Below are 16,838 nucleotides of genomic sequence, written 5' to 3'. Positions count from 1 at the left end.
CCCACCACACCTGGTACCCCTTCAATCCCCTGGTCTGGGACCCACAGCTTCACCAAAACTCCTGCCTGCCAGAGACCCGGATCTGAGAGAGGACATCAGCAACAGGCATCTCGAAGACAAAAAAAGACATGGAACAGGTGTTCTTCCTGAGACTGGGCTCTGGGCAGGTGCCTGGGTGGGGGCTGGCGCAATGCCCATAGGAATCAGGCATTCAGAGGGCTCTGTGAAGGCCAGAGATCTGGGTCTTTCTACAAAATCAGGTTCTTGGACATATCTCAGAAGGGTCTGTGCAGGCGTTTCCAGGGCCGTGGTGGTGGTGGAGGAGGAGTCCTGGGTTGAAGGCTACAGATCACTTGAGACTAGTGCTGGAGGTGGCATTCCCAGGTGAAGCTGGCCACCAGGAGGAGCAAGGTGGTCAGGAGGGGGCTGGGGAGCTGCCGCAGTGTGGGGGCTGCATTGCACACTTCCTGCTTGCAGCAGTGGTGCCAAAGAGTATAGGAGTGTGCCCAGTAGGTGGCGTGGCCCAGCAGAGGGCACTGGGCCCTTGGGAGGCAGCATTTGCCCTCGATGATCTCACTCCATTCTGTGGAACAAAATGGGTGCTGAGGCAGGGCAGGCAGGAAGGAGGCAAGGGCCATGGGCAGCAGGAAACGCAGATGGATGCAAGTGGGGAACGCCCTGGAGAAGGGCCACTAGGCCAGAGTCCTAACCTGAGGTGCCAATACTGATGCCACAAGCTTCATCATCCTGACAGTCTGTGAGAACAGGATAGCAGGGTTTGGCGAAGCTGCAGGTGTAGCAGCGGAGCTTTCCCTGGGCAGGGGAAGTGGTGAGACCTGTGGGGTCTGAGATCAGGGTAGGGACGAGAGGTTAAGAGGCCAGGGGAGAGGCCAGACTCAGATCAAGGACAGGGGTCCACAGAGAGGTGACGCACAAAATGGGGAGAGGGAAGTAGCGAAGTGGGCGGAGTGGGACAGACAGAAGTAGACAAAGGGATGGAGAATGGAGGGGAGATGATGCAGGAAAAGAAAAAGACACAGAGGCAAGAGGGATGAAGGGATTGTGAGAGAAGCACAGACAGGAACAGAAGCCAAGAGAATCAGGGGTGAACATAGGGAATGACATGAAGTGGAGGTGTGTGCAGCAGTGAAGAAGTTAAACAGGGTAGTGCTGGAGACACATGAGAAACAACTGACATTGACCAGGGATCCAGCAAAGAAGCAAGAGGTGAGATAAGGGACAGACAGGGGAGATGATGGAGGACAAGGCCATGCCAAAGATGCCACAAGGAAGAGACAGTTATTCTCAAATGCCTTTTTTCTTATTCCACCTTATCAGCCTGGCATGAAGCCATCCCAGTAACTCTTGTTTCTAAAGCCCCTGCAAGCCTCTCTCAGCTTCCTCCCCCAACCTCTCAGGCTTCTCCACAATCCCTGGCCCCAGCCCCAGCCCCCTCCCCCAAGGATTCCCAAGCCACCCTTACCCAGTGCCCCATAGAGGAATAGGATGCAGAGGAAGAAGCTGGAGGTGCCCATGGTTGGACCCGGGGCTCAGGAGTCTGGGAGAATATAATCAGAGCACCGAGATCCAAGAGTTGGAGAGTTGGAGCATATGAGCAACACTGGGAGGGACCAGTAAATAAACACACCTAGGGGGTAAATCTGGGGTGTTGTGTGGGATGTGGCAGATTCTCCAGCCTGATGCAGCAAGGGCCCTGGCCCTCTGCTCCTGCACCCCACATCTCACACCCTCCCTGCCCCCTACTTGAGTCTGCTTTTGCCTTGAGGGTCTTCTCTATTCTCTCAGTGTGTGTCTTAACTCAGCTGTGTCTGCCGCTCCTGAGTTGTGTCTGTCACTTTCCCTCCTACTCCTCTCCCTCCCTCCCCATCTCAAGCTGTTCTCTGCTCTCCACTGCCTCCCTGTCTTTGTTTTCTCTGTCTTTTCCCCTTCTGTGCATTTAAGCCTCTCAAGTTTATCCTCCTAAACAGCTCTGGCCCAGATCAGTTTGACTGCAGTTGGAGTGTGGAATTAGCAATACTTCCTCCCACCCACCCACCCACACAGCCCAGCTACAAGGACCCCACCCAGTTTCAGGTCCCTTTGATTCCCCCAAGCCTCAACATTCCTACCCCATAATTATCAATTATCCCTCCCAGTTTTACTCCCTGCCATGAAAAATTAATCATGGGTGGGGCCAGTAGGATGGATGAGTTCCATTGGAGGGAGAGGGGGTAGGGGGCCAGAAATATTAGCAAGGGATGCAGGGGAAGATTTCGGGGGGCAGTGGTAGAGTCTGTAAGACTGGGCTTTAACAGAGTGGGGAGGAGAAGAACCATATAGGGGTATCAAGACAGGAATATACCAGGAGGAGCGAGACTAGGGGCAGAGAAGACACAAATATCCACGGAGCAGCAGTGCTCCAAAACTTTTGTATCTCAGGACTTCTTTACAGTCTTAAAAATTACTGAAGACCCCGAAAAACTTTTCTTTGGGTTATATTATATCTATAACTATATATAGTTATATCTATATTTACTATATTAGAAATTAAAAAGAACATTTTAAATATACTCATTTAAAAAATAAAATTGAAAAATAATAAACCTATTACATGTTAACAAAATGTACTTTTGTGAAAAATGACTTCTTTCCCAAACATACAATGAGAATTGCTTTACACTTTGGGGAATCTGATGTCAGGCTTAATAGAAGATGGCTGGGTTTTCATGTCTGCTTCTGCATTCAGTGTGTTAGGATATGTTGTTTTCATTGAAGTATATGAAGAAATTTCCACCTCACACAGATATGTGGCTGGAAAAGGAAAACGGCTGAGGACCTTCTGAATGGGTCTTAGTGAACTCCTGGAGTCCTGGGGCCACGGTGTTAGAAATGCTGCTGAGGATGAAGGAGCCTGGGGACTCCAGAGGATGCTAAGAGCTCTTTCTCCCATGGGTCCCCTCCCTGTCCCCACTGGGGCCTCTGGGGCCTGCTGGGGGAGATTCTTTCCTCACTTTTTATTGCCCTATAAAGCCCAGGACAAGGGGGATATAAGGCTGGCAGCCCAGGGCCAGGGAGGGGGGTGGGTGGGAGGGAGAGCTGCTACTGACACAGGCAGACACCATGAACCCCCTCCTTGTCGTCAGGATCCTGCTCGGGCCCCTGCTTGGAGCTGCCTTGGGTAAGGGCGCTGCCCAGACGCCTTCTGCTGGCCAGCTCCTCTGTGAGCCCAGGTCCAGCGGCCTCTTCTCTCCTGCCAGGAAACCGCATGCGGTGCTATGACTGTGGGGGAGGCCCCAGCAGCCCCTGCAAAGAGACTGTGACCACCTGTGGTGAGGGCAGCCGCTGTGGCTTCCTGGAGCTCAAACCCCAGCCAGGCCTGGGACAGACCAAGCTGTCTGAAAAATGTGAGTCCTCAGTTTCTCCTTCTTCCCTCAGCCCTTCTCTGCCTCCAGCCTCTACTTCAATCTTTCTGGCTTCCAGAACCTTTCAGGCTCCATCTGGCTCTGGGCAGATGGTGCTTCTGTCAGAGTAGAGCTGTCTGTAGCCCCCTCTGTTTCCTGGCGCTGAGCCCCTCTCGTGAGCTGTCCCATGTGCTCCCATGTCCTCCTCTTCTTTCCAGAATCTCAGGCCCATTCACTCACAAACAGCTGAAAAAGCTCTGTCCCTTGAAGGCAGGGACCAAAATTTTAAACCAAACTTTAACTTGCAGGCATCAGCTAAAGACCAGAGAGGTATGTGTGTGTTTTAATTTTTTAAGTTTTAATTTTGAAATAGTTTTAGATTGATAGAAATGTTGTAAAAGTAGTACAGAAAGTTCTTATATATCCTTCACCCAGCTGTCTTTAATGTTAACATCCTGTATAATCATAGGACCATTATCAAAATCAGCAAATAATGCTGGTACAGTACTACTAACTAACCTACAGAACTTACTCAGTGTAGCCAGTTGTTCACTATGTCATTTCTCTGGTTCAGGACACAAACCAGGATTCCACATTACATTTAGCTCTCATATCTTCTTAATCACCCTTGATCTGTGCTGGTTTTAAATTTTTGTCTTCCGTGACCTTGACACTTTTGAAGAGTCCTGCTAAGTTACTTTGTAAAATGTCCCTTAATTTGGACTTACCTATGTTTTCTCATGATTAGATGGAATTCATGAGTCTTGGGCAGGAATACCACAGACATAATGACGGTCCTTTTCAGTTTCTCACACCGGCGTTCACAGTGTCAATGTGACAGCTTTGACCACTTGATTTCTGGGAGGTGTTTGGTTTTTTTTTTGTATCATTTATCTACAATTACATGAGGAACATTATGTTTATTAGACTCCCCCCTTCACCAAGTCCCCCCTCACATACCCCATTAGTCACTGTCCATCAGCCTAGTGAGATGCTGTAAAATCACTACTTGTCTTCTCTGTGTTGCACAGCCCTCCCCGTGCCACCCCCACATTATACATGCTAATTGTAAGGCCCCTTTCTTCTCCCCCCGCTTCTCCCTCCCTTTCCACCCATCCTCCCCAGTCCCTTTCCCTTTGGTAACTGTTAGTTCATTCTTGGGTTCTGTGATTCTGCTGCTATTTTGTTTGGGAGGTGTTTTTTGAGGGGGCAGAGAATCCCTTTGGGCTCCTTGAAATCAGACCTGCTCTGTCCCAGAAAGCAAGCCTCCAGCCAGGAGTCCAACACTCCAGTCTCATTCTCTCTCTCAGCCTCAGTGACCTTCATTCGTCACCACCCAGCCTGCGTGGCGGCCCATCTTTGCAATCAAGTGGAAACAGAGTTGGTGGGAGACGTGACTTACACAACCCATAGGGACTGCTGTGTCGGAGACCTGTGCAACGGCGCAGTGGCGAGCACTGCAGCCCCAGCATGCATCCTGGCTGCTGCCTTCACTGCCTTGGCCTGGCTCCTGCCTGCACTGTGGAGAGGGCAGTTGGAGTAGGGGAAAGGAAGGGAGCAAGGGAATGGAGATGAGGTGAGAAGATAAACACTCCTCCATGATCCATTAAAATCTATCAACCACTCAAGAGCTGACTGGAAAATCCCATCTTTTGTTGATGGGAATGTTGAGGGAGGAGTATGGGGATATCTAGGCTCTACTTTGAGGGTTACCAAGTGACAGTGGACTTAGTTACAGTGGTGTACTCCTTAACAGACTGAACCCTAAAGGACAATGGATAATCTGCCCTAAGTGACTCCCAGATCCTGTTCCTTAGCAATAGGGATCACTGAAGGGAGCAGGCTCTGGGCTGAGTGGGGGTCACCAGGAATGTGGTTGTCTGGGTTTATTCCACTTTCCCCCATTTGCACCTTGGCTCCTAATACCACTAATTTTGAATTGAGAAAGGGAATATAATAAGCAGTGTGATAGGAGGTTGCTTGGTGCCCCACTTAGTAACTAGGCCAGGTAAGACCTCTGACTCTAACCTAAGGGACTGAGTCTGGAAAGAAGGTCCAAGTCCCACCCCCATGCAACTCTCTACCCTTTTTGGGGTGCCCTCAAGCCAGGCTGCACCTCCTTCTTGGTGGTACAACAGAAATGTGGCCTCAATTTGGGATAAAGATTGTTTCTACAAACACTGGGACCTGTGTATCACCCCCAGACACCAGAAGGGAGGATGATGGCCTGAAAAACCTGTTTCTCCATTTGCCCCAGCCCAGCCTCCCCTAGAAATTCCCTGAAGGATTCTTGGGTGAGGGCAGAAACTGAGAGTGTTATTTCCTGGGAGGGGACCTTGAATAATAGGTCTTCTGACAATAAACACACCAATTATCAGACACAAACATTTATTAATTAACCTGGGAAGAGGTGAGCATGGGGATGGGGTATATGTGGGAGCCAGGGTTTGGGGAATCAGCCCCATACGGTGAGGTCTTCAGGTCCTTCCTAGGAGCCTTCATTGGGGACAGGACAGAAGCTTCATTTCAGGCTCAGATCTCAAATCCTCCCCAAGTAGGGCACGGTTGAGGGCAAATAGCCCTTCTAGAGGCCAGTGGAAGATCTGGTGTGGTCTATAGGGAAGTGGGAAGGACTCAGGAAAAGCAGAGTGGGGAGACAACTGTCCCATTAAAGACAGATGAAGGGTCTGGAGAAACGCTTTTCCGCGAAAAGGGAGGTAGGGGGAGACCACTGTGGAAAGCCAAGTGATATGGTGACACAGGGAGAGGCTCAGGCTACAGCAGCTGGAAGGAGGGACAGTCACCAAGCAAGTCTCAGTGCAGCAGCCAGAGGCCAAAGCCAGCCAAGGAGGTGAGGAGGACAAGAGACAGACCCGGGGTGGACTGAGGGGCCGGGCTGTTGCAGCTGTCCTGGTTACAGCAAGTGGTGTTGTAGGTCAGGCCCAGCTTTCTGCTCATTTGGTTGATGGCCTCTCAACAGGGCTCTTCCTGTGTGCCACAACCAAGATTGGAGAAAACCCACATCTTAGCTGGGGGTAGGAGTGGGCAGTGGGTTTAGCTGGGATGGGCACCTGACATGCATGTGTCTACCTCCTACCCAACTCTGTCCCTGGCCCTCCCCGTCTTTATCTCTTCTCAGTCTAACTGACTGCCCCACGCCTCCTTTCCCATCCCTGCACCCACACCTGGTCCTAGCCCTTGCTGGCTGTGAGGACTTGAACCTGTTATTGTCTCTTTCTGAGGCAGTTTCCTCAGCATCATAACAGCATCAAATCATAGGGTTTTATGAACATTAATTGAAACGATCTATGTTAAGTCATAGAATGGCACCTGACACAGAATCCTGTGCCAAATGTTACCATTGATGAAACTTTCTTTTCCATCTCAGTCTTAGCCTTAGTCTGGCCTCAACCCCAACTATAGTCTCCCACCGGCCGTCTCTCTCCATGGAAGGAGGGGCTGTTACCAAGGTACACATTTGTTGTCAGGCATTGTTGTCCTGGTTCCAGGAGGAAGGACTGCCTGTCCACACAGGGACCTTGTAGCAGGAGTGACAGCGAATGCCAGCTGGGAAGAAGACACAAGTTAGGCTGAGGTGTTGGGGTGTGTGACTCACCTGCAGGGGAGCCAGGCTGTGGGGTAGGGTGGAGAAGAGCCAGTCAGGTAGATATTCCTACATGTTTGGTCTGGTAGGGACAGAGCAGGTGAGCAGTGCAGAAAAAGTGGAAGTGGGTGAAGGTAGAATTGTTCCTTTGGAAAGAGCCACACCCTAAATGACTTCCTTCACCCCACCCTACTAGGAGGTGAGTCAGAAGAGGCAGAGATACCAACAAACATATACGGCTGGGGATAGATGGAATGTGAGAATACCGTGGAGAAAGAATGTAGAAGGCAGGGGAGAAGATGAAAGAATTCAGAAGACATCACAGATGGAGACTTGAAATAGGAAGAAATATTAGAAATAGAAATCATGGAAGTTATAACACTTGCAGAAATGGCTTGGAACTTGAAGCTGGCACAAATACCACCTTCAGCAATTTACTCTCACCTCCTGGGACTTCCAAGAACATGGGAAAAGGAACTAGACCTGAACAGGATCCACTCACCCCAGCAGAAAAGAATCTCTGACAAAATATCTGGGAGACAGATCATCAGATTCCACCTGAGCACCTTACCAAATGGAGAGGGTGGGTGCAGAAGGCAGCACCCTCAAACATCCTGCCTCAGCTATTCAAGGTTTGGGCATAGAGGTTTGGTGAAAGAGGGGGTTGATACAAGAGTGAAGGAGCCTGGTGACTGCACCTCAGTGAAACCCACCTGGGGGTGAGCAGCTCTGGCAGTCCCTTCCTAGAAGGCTAGAAATCTTCCTGGTTCCTGGGGAGGTTCTGAGAGGTCACTGGGACCCTCCAGAAAGCTTGTGTCCCTGGGGGTATGTGCCCCAGGCAGGAGTAGGGAGGCACTGGAAAGGCCACTGCCTTAGGGACTGAGCACAAAGTCCCTGATGGAATACATGGAGAGGGTGGGGTGCAAAATAAGCCCCAGGCTTGATGCCCAGTTTCTGGAAGGACCCTGCTGAGTGCAGGTGGTGAGAGGAGAAAGCAAGTAAGCTGGATCCCAGAGAGTTTTTACTGGAGTGGGGTTGGCAGGAGAACTGGATGTCAGAATTGGCAAGAAGTGGGTACCTTACAGTGGGAAACAGGCGACCTGGAGCCTGGCAGGTTAGAAGAGTGGGTCTTGGAGGTGGAGAGGAGTCTGTAGGGTGGAGATGTGGGTCCTTGAGAAATGGAGCAAGGACCTTGTCACAAGGAGACCTGGTTCTGGAGGCACAGGAGAGCCACTTAGGGAAGGGTGAGAGGTGGGGTGGGGGTGGGATCCTGTGTGGTAGGTAGTGCAGGGCAGTGGCTGGGTCAGGGTATAAGTCCTGACTGGGTGAACTAGGTCCTTGGGGCCCCCAGGAGCTCACCTGTGACCCAGCAAAGCAGAGAAGACAGGGTGAGCACCAGAAGGCCTTTCATTGTGATGGTCCTGAGAATGGTAGCAAATGCAGCAGCTGACAGAGTAAGTTTTCAGGGATCCAGCTCTGGGAATTGAGTGGCCTTTTTGGAATTTGTAATCCCAATGGTCCCTCCCTTCCCTGCCCCTTGGTGGCCCCACCTTCCCTGTTTACACACAGCAGACACAGTAAAAGAGCAGTGGTGGAGAGGGGCTAAGCAGGACTAGGTAGGGGAGTAGGGATGGGAAAGAGGTGAGGTTCACTAGTGGCCAACTCCATTTTGGTTCTTGGTTTCAAGCCAAGACATCCCTCCTGCCCCGCACCGGCAGCCCTGCCTGTCCAATCCTCTGAAGAAGCATCACCAAAGGGCCCTGTGATGGTACACTGGCTGTGGTGGTAGCATCTGCCGGTTGCTGGGAAATGGCAATGGGATGTGGCCCAACCTGATTGCCAAATTTGGGTCCCCGGAGATATTGGTAGGTGTCTGTGGGCAGAAATTGAGAATTGAAGGGGCCAAATTAATCCGGTTCAACCCCCACTTGGTCTTCCCAAGCTCTGCTCAGCCACAGGTTGAATAAGTAGGGCTTGTGATGTTGCCAAGGGCTTCTTTGATGTCATAGTTGCAGAGGCATGAGCTGGGGCTGCCTCCTAAGGAGGGGCTGCTTCAGGGCCCCTACAGGTTCTTGCAGCCTTGCCCTGGCCTCACTTGGGCTTGGCCTGACCTGGTTTCCTCTGCTCCAGTGAAGTTCATTGAAGTCCTAAGTGTGGGGCTTACGCACCTGCTCCCAAATGCCACCCCAATCAAAACCTGCCGGTTTGGGTGGGGCACAGCAGGCCAGAGGACAGCGTGGGCACAGACAGGTGAAGCAGAAGCTAAAATAAGAGTAGAAATAGAAATAACAATGGCAAGCACTTAAATAGTGTTCCTATGTGTCAGCTATTGTTCTAGATGGTTTATGTATATTACATTTTTTAGTTTTCACAATACTCTAGGAGGGAGATGCTTTTATCCCCATTCTCATGGAGGAGCAAACAGGCCCAGAGAAGTAAGAGACTTGCTCACATTTTGCAGCTAGTAGATGGCAAAGTCAGAATTTGAGCTTAGCCATCCGGTATCCAGAATTCCTGATGCTCTGGTCACTGCCACATTGCAGGAGTCCCAGTATGTGAAAATGCTTTTGTGACTCGCCCCACGACCAATTTCAAATGAGCGTTGTTTAGGGCTGTGAGGGATCCGAGCAGCCGGTGGCCCCACCCCCGCCCCTTATCGGAGCCCCCAGACCCGCAGTCAGCCCACCACATACCCGCTCCAGTTTCCCTCCGGTCTCCTCTGCTGACTCACTCGCCTTCTCTCCCGACACATCCCAGCCATGGTCCTTGTTCTGCAGCTCCTACCGCTGCTGCTGCGGAGGGCCCAGGGGAACCCCGGGGGTAAGCTGTCCCTTGGAACGTCGGGATGGACGAGGAAAAGGCTGGGGCGGGGCAGGGGGCGACTAGGGGCTTGGGTTGTGTATGAGAAGATACTGGATGGTGGGAGAGCAGAGGAGAGGAGAGAGGGAGAGGAGACGGGAATGCGAGTGTGGAGCGTCGTCTCACCCTGCGTACTTGCCCTAACCACTGTCCTCCAACTCCCCGCCTCCCCTAGCTTCACTGGACGGCAGCCCCGGGGACCGGGTGAATCTCTCCTGTGCAGGGGTCTCGCATCCCATCCGCTGGGCCTGGGCGCCTAGCTTCCCGGCCTGCAAGGGCCTGTCCAAAGGACGCCGCCCAATCCTGTGGGCCTCATCAAGCGGGACCCCCACGGTGCCTCCAGTCCAGCCCTTTGCTGCACGCCTGCGCGCCCTGGACCCTGGCATCCGGCGGCTGGAGCTGCTCCTGAGCGCGGGGGACTCAGGCACCTTTTTCTGCAGAGGCCGCCACGAAGATGAGAGCCGTACGGTTCTTCACGTGCTGGGGGACCGGGCCGATTGCAGGGCTCCGGGGCCTATTCACGGTAGGTTGAGGTCTTTGCATATAGGGGGACTTAACTAGGACATACACCCCTGAGAGGGGGCGGGGACCTTGGCTCGGGGTTCCTGAGCCTAAGAGCTAGTTCTCTGTCCTCGAACCCCTGATCTCGGCATCCACCACCCTTCCTCCACCGCTCCCCCAGGGTCTGTGTATCACCAGCTGTTGATCCTGCTGCTGGTCGCCGGTCTAGCGCTGGCACTAGGGGCGTTGGGCGTGGTCTGGTGGATGCGTAGGTGAGCACGAGGGGCGGGGCCTGGTTTAATGGATCCAAACCCGAGGGGGAGGCGCGGGATCAGAAGTTTCGCAGACAAAAGCTAGATCTGGGGCGGTGGGGTTTGCTTTAGAGAAGAATGGGGAAGTTAGGGGCGAGGCCAGTCTGGCGGGTGGAGCCCTGGCTAGGGAAGCGAAGCTAGAGCGCAGAGGAACAGAGTGTGGGCGGGACTATCTGTGCACGTGGAGCCTAATTCGTTTTGAAGGGTCAGAAGCTGCAAATTGCTAGGTTATTGTTGGCGCGGCCTGGAGGCCAGGAGAACAAGAGAAAAGACTGGTGGCTCTCAAAGACTCTTCTACATTCCTTACAGGCGATCATCCCCGCACCCGCTTCCACCACTCCCCAGATTTGGTGAGACTAATTCCACCCCATTGTCCTTCCACCAGAACATTCCCCATCCCTCAATTTCTGGGTCTGAGCCCTTGCTGGGAGCAGACAAGTTGGTCACCTTCTCTCAGTCCTTCAGCTCTGTCCCCCCCACATAGCTCCACTCGTGAAAGCCGAACCCCAGAGCCCAGTAAAGGAGGAGGAGCCCAAGACTGCAGGGGACCTGGACCAGGAACCTGTAAGGGCCTGGGGATGGGAAGGGGGCTGGCTAGAATCCCTGAGGAAAGTGAACCCAGACAGACCTGGATCCCCAAGAAGTCAGACTTCTGAGACCCTTTTACCTTCTTCCCCACTTTTCAGAGCCTGCTCTACGCAGACCTGGATCATATGGCCCTCAGAAGGCCCTGCCGCTTGACCCCAGTGGTCCCTGCTGATGCTTCCACCATCTATGCAGTTGTAGTTTGAAGGGAAGCCCTTACTCTATACTTAACAAACTGGGGATTCCCAGCTCTCCAAATAACCCCTCCCCTTCTTGGCCCCTACCTGGGAAAGGAAGGCACCACAGGATAGAAATGAGCATTGGATTGGGAGTTAGGAGACCTAGGTTCCAGGCAACTTCTGCTGCTGATCTTGCTTCTTCAGTTACCCCATGTTTCATATAACTTCCATTCTCCTTCCCTATCAGTGTTCTCTCTAAATCTGATCAAGCCCAGTCTCCCCATCTTAAGCCATTGACAACTCCTAGATTGTCACCCTAACTCTTCCCTTCCCTCACCATCAAGCTCTTTGAACCAGGGGCCTACAACCTGTCTCTTCCATTTTCTTCTCCATCACTCCACTCTCACTGCTCATCTGCTCTCCATGAGGTTGACAGTGATGTCCTAATGGCCACACCCAGTAGATTTTTTTTAGCATTCATCTGGCTTGGGTTTAGAGCACTTCTTTCTTTAAACTGTTTTTCTTTAATGCTGGTGTCTTCCTTCTGGACTCCTGTTTTTTTGCTCCCTAACCCCATGGTCTTCCCCACCATTCTAGGTTTGTCCCTTTCTTTATCTGCCTTCCTGTTCTCCGGGAAGCTGTCATCCACAGCCAGTCCTCAGCCCTCACCTTTGCAAATGACTCCCAGAACTCTCTCCAGCCCAGATCTCAGGTATTGGATTTCCAAACCATCCTTTGTACATCCTTGCCTGGGTAGCCCTAGGTGTTTTGCACAGCCTATCCCAAACCCAAATGATTGTCATCTGCTAAGGCACTCACTTAATCTTCCTCTGCATTCTCTCTTGATCAACCCAGTTGCCCAAACCAGAAACTGGGAGGCATGCAGACCTTCTTCCTCACACTCCCATACAGTGAACCAAGTCCTATCTTTCTATTTTAATATCACTGTCAAATCTACACCCTTCCTCATGTCCAGTGCTGCCATCTGAATGTAAATTTCCTTATTTCCTCCCTGGATTACCCATACCCCACCTCATTCTCCTGCCCTTTCCCTCCTCCCTGAAAGCCAGACAGAGCCTCCCCAAACACTAACCAGCTCCTAAGAGCCTGTAACTCCAGAAATGCAGTATTTCTTTCCTTAACCTTCAGCTCTGGGCTGATAGGCCTTGGCTTTGAGTACCAGGTGCCACAGCACTCTGCCTATTCTCCAGGCTTATCTCTGTTACTTTACATGCACACAACATGCCAGGCCCCAAATATGCCTTTGCCCCAAGCAACTCCTTTTTTCTGGCTTAACCTTTTCCCTCCCCCGCATTACCTTCTTGGCTAATCTTATTTTTCCTCAGGATTCAGTTCAAGTGCAGCCTTTTCTGGGAAGTCATTCCTGACCCTCTTTGCCCACTCCTGCATACATTGTGATGCCCTAGGGAGTCCCTGTATTTCTCTCATAGCAACAGTCTCCTGTGAATTGTTCTATCATAGCAGTGTATGTCAATATGTAAGAAATTTATATGTACTTTGAATTCCCTGATATCAGGAGACTGACCTTTTTTTTAATTACTGCTAAGCTTCAGTAAATGAGTGAATGAAAATGAATGTCCCTGGAAAGCATCATTTCTTCCTAAGTGTGGGCTAGTAATCTACCAGTCTCTGAATCACCTGACATTTAGTGATCCACCATACTCACTCTTCTCTGCCCTGTACATGCCCTCCACAATAGAAATTCCATCCTGTTCATTTTGTGGATGGACACCTAAGACAGGGTTGGGCAATAAGTCAGGAAGTGCCTAATTAGGGTTTGATGAATGAGAGAGGCCTTCTTCCTAGTACTAACCTCAATCTCAAGTGTCAGCCCTGCCGTTGCCCCTTTGTCCCAGAAAGACACCAGCCACCGCCCAGTCTAAAAGGTCAGTTTTGTTTTATTGTTCTGGGGGAGAGGACTCACCCAGTGGCCTCTATCCTTTTTTCTTCCACACTATGCCCTCCCCCCATCTTGGGGCCCTCTTCTCACTACTGCCTATTCATCGTCCTCTATGTAATCCTCCATCCCCTTCCACTCCCTATGTGGCCCTATTCCTGGCTCACCAGGACCCCAAGGCCAGGCCTTCAGCTGTGGGGGCGTGTGCTGAGCACCAGGCAGAGGGAGCTGAGCCCAGCGCCTGCTTTCTCCAGTTCTGAGCAGGACACAGGTACCAGGGTGACATCAGAGAGCTTCTGCAGTGCCTGCAGGGAGGACATGAAGTGAGGAGAGGGGAATGAGACCCGAAGCCACAGCAGGCCCCCCCTACTAGCCAGCTCAGAATGGTCCCACCCAGGTTTCCAGAGAAGGTACCCCTCCTTCCTCCCACAAGCAAAGCCTGAGACTCCTTCCTCTGGGTAGTGGTGGTGGCGATGCTCCTGCCTCCCCTCACCTCCTGGCTGTTGGGCAGGTCCCCACCTCCACGGTGCAGGAGGAAAGGGAGCACCCCGGGCAACCCAGGACGCAGAAAGAGACAGTCAGCAGCTGCGTCATCTGGGAGGGTCAGTGAGGCATAGGGGTGATCCGTCAACACTGCCATTGCCTGGGGGAGAAGAAAGAGGATGCGGTCAAGTCTCATGACCTCTTCCCAACTGAGTCTGGCTGCCCTACCACTGCTAAGAGCAGGGGACAGTTACATTTGTGAAATAATAATGATAGCAAGCACATAGCACTTACTGTGTGTCAGGCCCTGTTTAAGCACTTTAGTTACGTTTGCTAATTTCCACCCCGGAGTCACATGCAGTTCTTTTCCCCTGCAGCCCTCTTTTCCCTTTCTCCAGCCCCCACCTTTCAGTACCATCCATCCTTCAAGTCACAGCTTAGTCACCTTTGGGGAGTTTCTTGAAACTCAGAAGACATGTTAATAGACTCTTTTGCACTGTGTCCCAGCTGCCTGTCCCCCTAATGTAACTTGACACTCGACATTGATAGCTCCATGCAGGCAGGGGTTGGAGCTAATTTTCCGAACCTCTGAGCAACGGGCCTCCCGGGCCTGGAGCCAACGCCCACTTCGGTGGGCTTGCCCCCGCCTCCTTCATCCCGGCCCCGCCTCTCCTCACCCTGACAGCCTTTTGGGCGGCTTCACTGCTACCTGCCACCACAGTGCGTGGTCCCCCCATGCCACAGAGGCCACGCAGGTGGGAGGGACTCGAGACCGGGACTGTGGAGACCGCAAAGTCCTAGGGGAAACAAGGGAAAGTATTCAGGGATGCGGGGATACCCTCAAACACAGGCTGTTCTCATCCTCTCCCTCTCAGCGCCCTCCCCCACGCCAGCCCCTCCATCCCCCATCTGTTCTCCACTCTCCCCGCTCAAGGCTGGTCCCCTCCTCACTCGGAACGTGTCCGCCACGATCTCAGCTCCTCGGTGATTGGTCCACTTAGACAGGCCTACAAAAAACTCCCGGCCTGAGCCCAGGGAGGCCGCGGAGGTTTGAGGGTGAGAGTGAATTGGAAACAAGGCCCGAGATGGCCTAGTCACCCAGACTCTGCTTCCCTGTGCCAGGGGTGCAGGCAACCCAACCTCACCGGTGAAGAGAACATCAGTGCCATCCAGCGTTGCATTCTCGTCCCCCATCTCCATAATTCGGAGACCCAGGTCCTGGAGGGCTTTGCGGATTCCATCGACCTTAGGGTGGGAGAAAAGGGCGCGGGGCGAAGACTTTCTCAACTCCAGTTCTTTTCTAAGGAGCCCCACGTCCAGCATCTCCTTTTCCCTTACTCCCCCACCTGCGCCCTGAGACTCACCTCCGGCCTGCGGGCGGGGCTCCAGGGCCTCGTGATTAGGGCCGTGTCTCCTTGGATCACGGCGGTGTCACCAAGAAGCGGTCCGAGCGGCAGCGACTCTTCAGGAGGCAGTTCCAGCAGCTGCAGCCCCAATCGCTGCCTCAGTTTACCCCCCAGTACCCCGTGCTCCCTCTGAGCTTTAGCCAGGTCCAGAGCCGGGAGGCCAGCCACCGCACCCTCTCCCGACGCCAGGCTCTCCGGGACCCCCCGGATCAAGGCATGGGTGCAGCGGCCCAGCCCCTCTCCCTGAGTCCCCATCCCATCCACACAGACGCCCTCTCTGGCCGCACTTATTTCTTAGTTTTCTCTTTTTACTTCACCTGTCTGGGAGAAGAGGCAGAAGAGGGGAAGGTAGAGAGACGTGCAGAGAAGGGCGTAGGGGGTTGGTTAGGAGCTCCCGGGTCTTCCTCCTACCATCTCCAGGCGCTCCTCCCACTCCGCCCCACCCCCTCCAGACCTCCCTTTCCTGCAGACCCCACTCCATCCCGGACTCTAGCGGATCTGCTGCCTTGGGAGAGTCTGACAGACAAAACTGGATTCCCTAATTTTCAAAACACCTGTTGCCCCTGCTCGGGGCCTTGTGAGTTCCCTGCAGGGCGCCCCTCTTGGCAGCCGCTAGGATGCGCTCACTGCCCAAAAATGCAGCGGCCCCGCCCCCTTAACCCTCAGCTGTTTGCTGCCGTTATGACCTGAAGTGAGACGAGGGACCAACTGGGTTTATGGGATAGGAGGAGACAGCTGAGGGGAGAGGGTATCCGTATCAGGGCCTGAGGGATGGAAGTCGTGGGTGTTCGAATGAGAGAGAGGGGTAAGGAGGGAGGAATTAGATCCTAAAGAGTTAAACATCATCTCTCCACCCCGGCTGGTCACGCTGCCCCCTAGCGCAACCCAGTAAAAACCAGACCGAATCCCGAAGGACTGGGAGAGGTCTAAAACGAAATCCGAGGGGCGGAGAAAACGGGGGGCGTGGTCCCGCGGAGCAGGCGCCACTGTGGGTTCCAGGTTGTCCATCTTCCCCAAAGTCCACCCTGCTCAGCTCCGCACCCAAATCTTGAACGCCCTGCACTCTGTCCGGTGCTGGCACGGACCCGGCAACCAAAACTCCGGCCCCCACACGATCCAGGGGACATCTCCCTTCCCAGACTTACCTCCAGCGGCCACCCCACTCCTGTCGCTCTGTGTTCTTGGCTGGGGCCCCACCCACCTGAGGACCAGAGTTAGCGGAAAAGAGAGCCCTAGTCTTACAGCGTCGGGGGCTGGAAATCTGGCTTTTGAGGGATCCCTGAGTAGACGAGCTCAAGTACTCTGGTGGGGCGGGGACGCGACCGTCTGGCGGCTCCAGGGCATTGTCTAAGCGGGACGGGGCGGGGCTCCTTTGAGGCCACGCCCACTTCGTCCCGCAACGCCGCGCCCACTCCACGGGGACTGTGACCCCCCTTAACTGAACTCAGTCCCGCCCCGCGAGTGCTGCCCAGGCCCACCCAGATGTGGCCTGCCCGGGAGGCTGGGCTGCAAATGCGACATGGACCACATGGCAGCTATGGTGGACCAGCATGAAAAACAATGCTCCACCACAAATATCCCTCTTCCAAAT

The 16,838-nt window shown here is 53.2% G+C and overlaps 5 protein-coding genes across 8 annotated transcripts; 2 read left to right on the top strand and 3 right to left on the bottom strand.

The window, feature by feature from the left end:
• Nucleotides 1-8: 8 nt before the first annotated feature.
• On the bottom strand, nt 9-1,535 carry LOC118907261 (lymphocyte antigen 6G6e-like). The gene is made up of 3 exons (XM_036875662.2): nt 1,484-1,535; nt 711-836; nt 9-583 (listed from the first exon to the last, which is right to left on the bottom strand). The coding sequence occupies exons 1-3, from the start codon at nt 1,533-1,535 to the stop codon at nt 360-362; spliced, it is 402 nt and encodes a 133-aa protein (XP_036731557.2). The 3' UTR covers nt 9-359.
• A 1,542-nt stretch (nt 1,536-3,077) lies between these two features.
• Nucleotides 3,078-5,027, top strand: LY6G6D (lymphocyte antigen 6 family member G6D). Its single transcript, XM_057493620.1, has 3 exons — nt 3,078-3,178; nt 3,258-3,404; nt 4,712-5,027. The coding sequence occupies exons 1-3, from the start codon at nt 3,121-3,123 to the stop codon at nt 4,942-4,944; spliced, it is 438 nt and encodes a 145-aa protein (XP_057349603.1). The 5' UTR covers nt 3,078-3,120; the 3' UTR covers nt 4,945-5,027.
• A 727-nt stretch (nt 5,028-5,754) lies between these two features.
• LY6G6C (lymphocyte antigen 6 family member G6C) lies at nt 5,755-10,989 on the bottom strand. Its single transcript, XM_036875579.2, is given in 6 exon segments — nt 5,755-6,430; nt 6,868-6,936; nt 6,939-6,968; nt 8,365-9,267; nt 9,699-9,917; nt 10,561-10,989. Coding segments are annotated over 4 exon segments (366 nt in total). The 5' UTR covers nt 8,417-9,267; nt 9,699-9,917; nt 10,561-10,989; the 3' UTR covers nt 5,755-6,215.
• MPIG6B (megakaryocyte and platelet inhibitory receptor G6b) lies at nt 7,284-13,036 on the top strand. 4 transcript variants are annotated; one of them, XM_036875576.2, is made up of 7 exons: nt 7,284-7,637; nt 9,763-9,825; nt 10,040-10,387; nt 10,547-10,637; nt 10,986-11,026; nt 11,161-11,240; nt 11,363-13,036. In XM_036875576.2, the coding sequence occupies exons 1-7, from the start codon at nt 7,580-7,582 to the stop codon at nt 11,465-11,467; spliced, it is 786 nt and encodes a 261-aa protein (XP_036731471.2). In that variant the 5' UTR covers nt 7,284-7,579; the 3' UTR covers nt 11,468-13,036. The 4 variants fall into 4 exon arrangements, with proteins under 4 accessions (XP_036731471.2, XP_036731472.2, XP_057349594.1 ...); XM_036875577.2 differs by lacking the exon at nt 11,161-11,240; XM_057493611.1 differs by having other exon boundaries at nt 11,161-13,036.
• A 305-nt stretch (nt 13,037-13,341) lies between these two features.
• On the bottom strand, nt 13,342-16,593 carry DDAH2 (dimethylarginine dimethylaminohydrolase 2). Its single transcript, XM_036875573.2, has 7 exons — nt 16,393-16,593; nt 15,206-15,568; nt 14,987-15,086; nt 14,793-14,866; nt 14,519-14,638; nt 13,852-14,001; nt 13,342-13,663 (listed from the first exon to the last, which is right to left on the bottom strand). Exons 2-7 carry the CDS (start codon nt 15,500-15,502, stop codon nt 13,547-13,549), a joined length of 858 nt encoding a protein of 285 aa, XP_036731468.1. The 5' UTR covers nt 15,503-15,568; nt 16,393-16,593; the 3' UTR covers nt 13,342-13,546.
• Nucleotides 16,594-16,838: the final 245 nt, after the last annotated feature.

Source organism: Manis pentadactyla, chromosome 16 (genome assembly GCF_030020395.1).
Source record: "Manis pentadactyla isolate mManPen7 chromosome 16, mManPen7.hap1, whole genome shotgun sequence".
Classification (NCBI taxonomy): Eukaryota; Metazoa; Chordata; class Mammalia; order Pholidota; family Manidae; genus Manis; species Manis pentadactyla.
This window is presented reverse-complemented; position numbering and strand designations above follow the sequence as displayed.

Coding starts and splice junctions, on each gene's coding strand:
- LOC118907261 (XM_036875662.2), bottom strand. CDS start 1,535: ATGGGCACCTCCAGCTTCTTCCTCTGCATCCTATTCCTCTATGGGGCA. Junction 837..1,483: donor ATTCCTCTATGGGGCACTGG/GTAAGGGTGGCT, acceptor CAGACCCCACAG/GTCTCACCACTTCCCCTGCC. Junction 584..710: donor CATCAGTATTGGCACCTCAG/GTTAGGACTCTG, acceptor TTTGTTCCACAG/AATGGAGTGAGATCATCGAG.
- LY6G6D (XM_057493620.1), top strand. CDS start 3,121: ATGAACCCCCTCCTTGTCGTCAGGATCCTGCTCGGGCCCCTGCTTGGA. Junction 3,179..3,257: donor CCTGCTTGGAGCTGCCTTGG/GTAAGGGCGCTG, acceptor CTCTCCTGCCAG/GAAACCGCATGCGGTGCTAT. Junction 3,405..4,711: donor GACCAAGCTGTCTGAAAAAT/GTGAGTCCTCAG, acceptor TCTCTCTCTCAG/CCTCAGTGACCTTCATTCGT.
- MPIG6B (XM_057493611.1), top strand. CDS start 7,580: ATGGAGAGGGTGGGTGCAGAAGGCAGCACCCTCAAACATCCTGCCTCA. Junction 9,826..10,039: donor GGCCCAGGGGAACCCCGGGG/GTAAGCTGTCCC, acceptor CGCCTCCCCTAG/CTTCACTGGACGGCAGCCCC. Junction 10,388..10,546: donor GGCTCCGGGGCCTATTCACG/GTAGGTTGAGGT, acceptor CCGCTCCCCCAG/GGTCTGTGTATCACCAGCTG.
- DDAH2 (XM_036875573.2), bottom strand. CDS start 15,502: ATGGGGACTCAGGGAGAGGGGCTGGGCCGCTGCACCCATGCCTTGATC. Junction 14,002..14,518: donor CCGCCCAAAAGGCTGTCAGG/GTGAGGAGAGGC, acceptor CTTCTCCCCCAG/GCAATGGCAGTGTTGACGGA. Junction 13,664..13,851: donor ACCTGCCCAACAGCCAGGAG/GTGAGGGGAGGC, acceptor TCCTCCCTGCAG/GCACTGCAGAAGCTCTCTGA.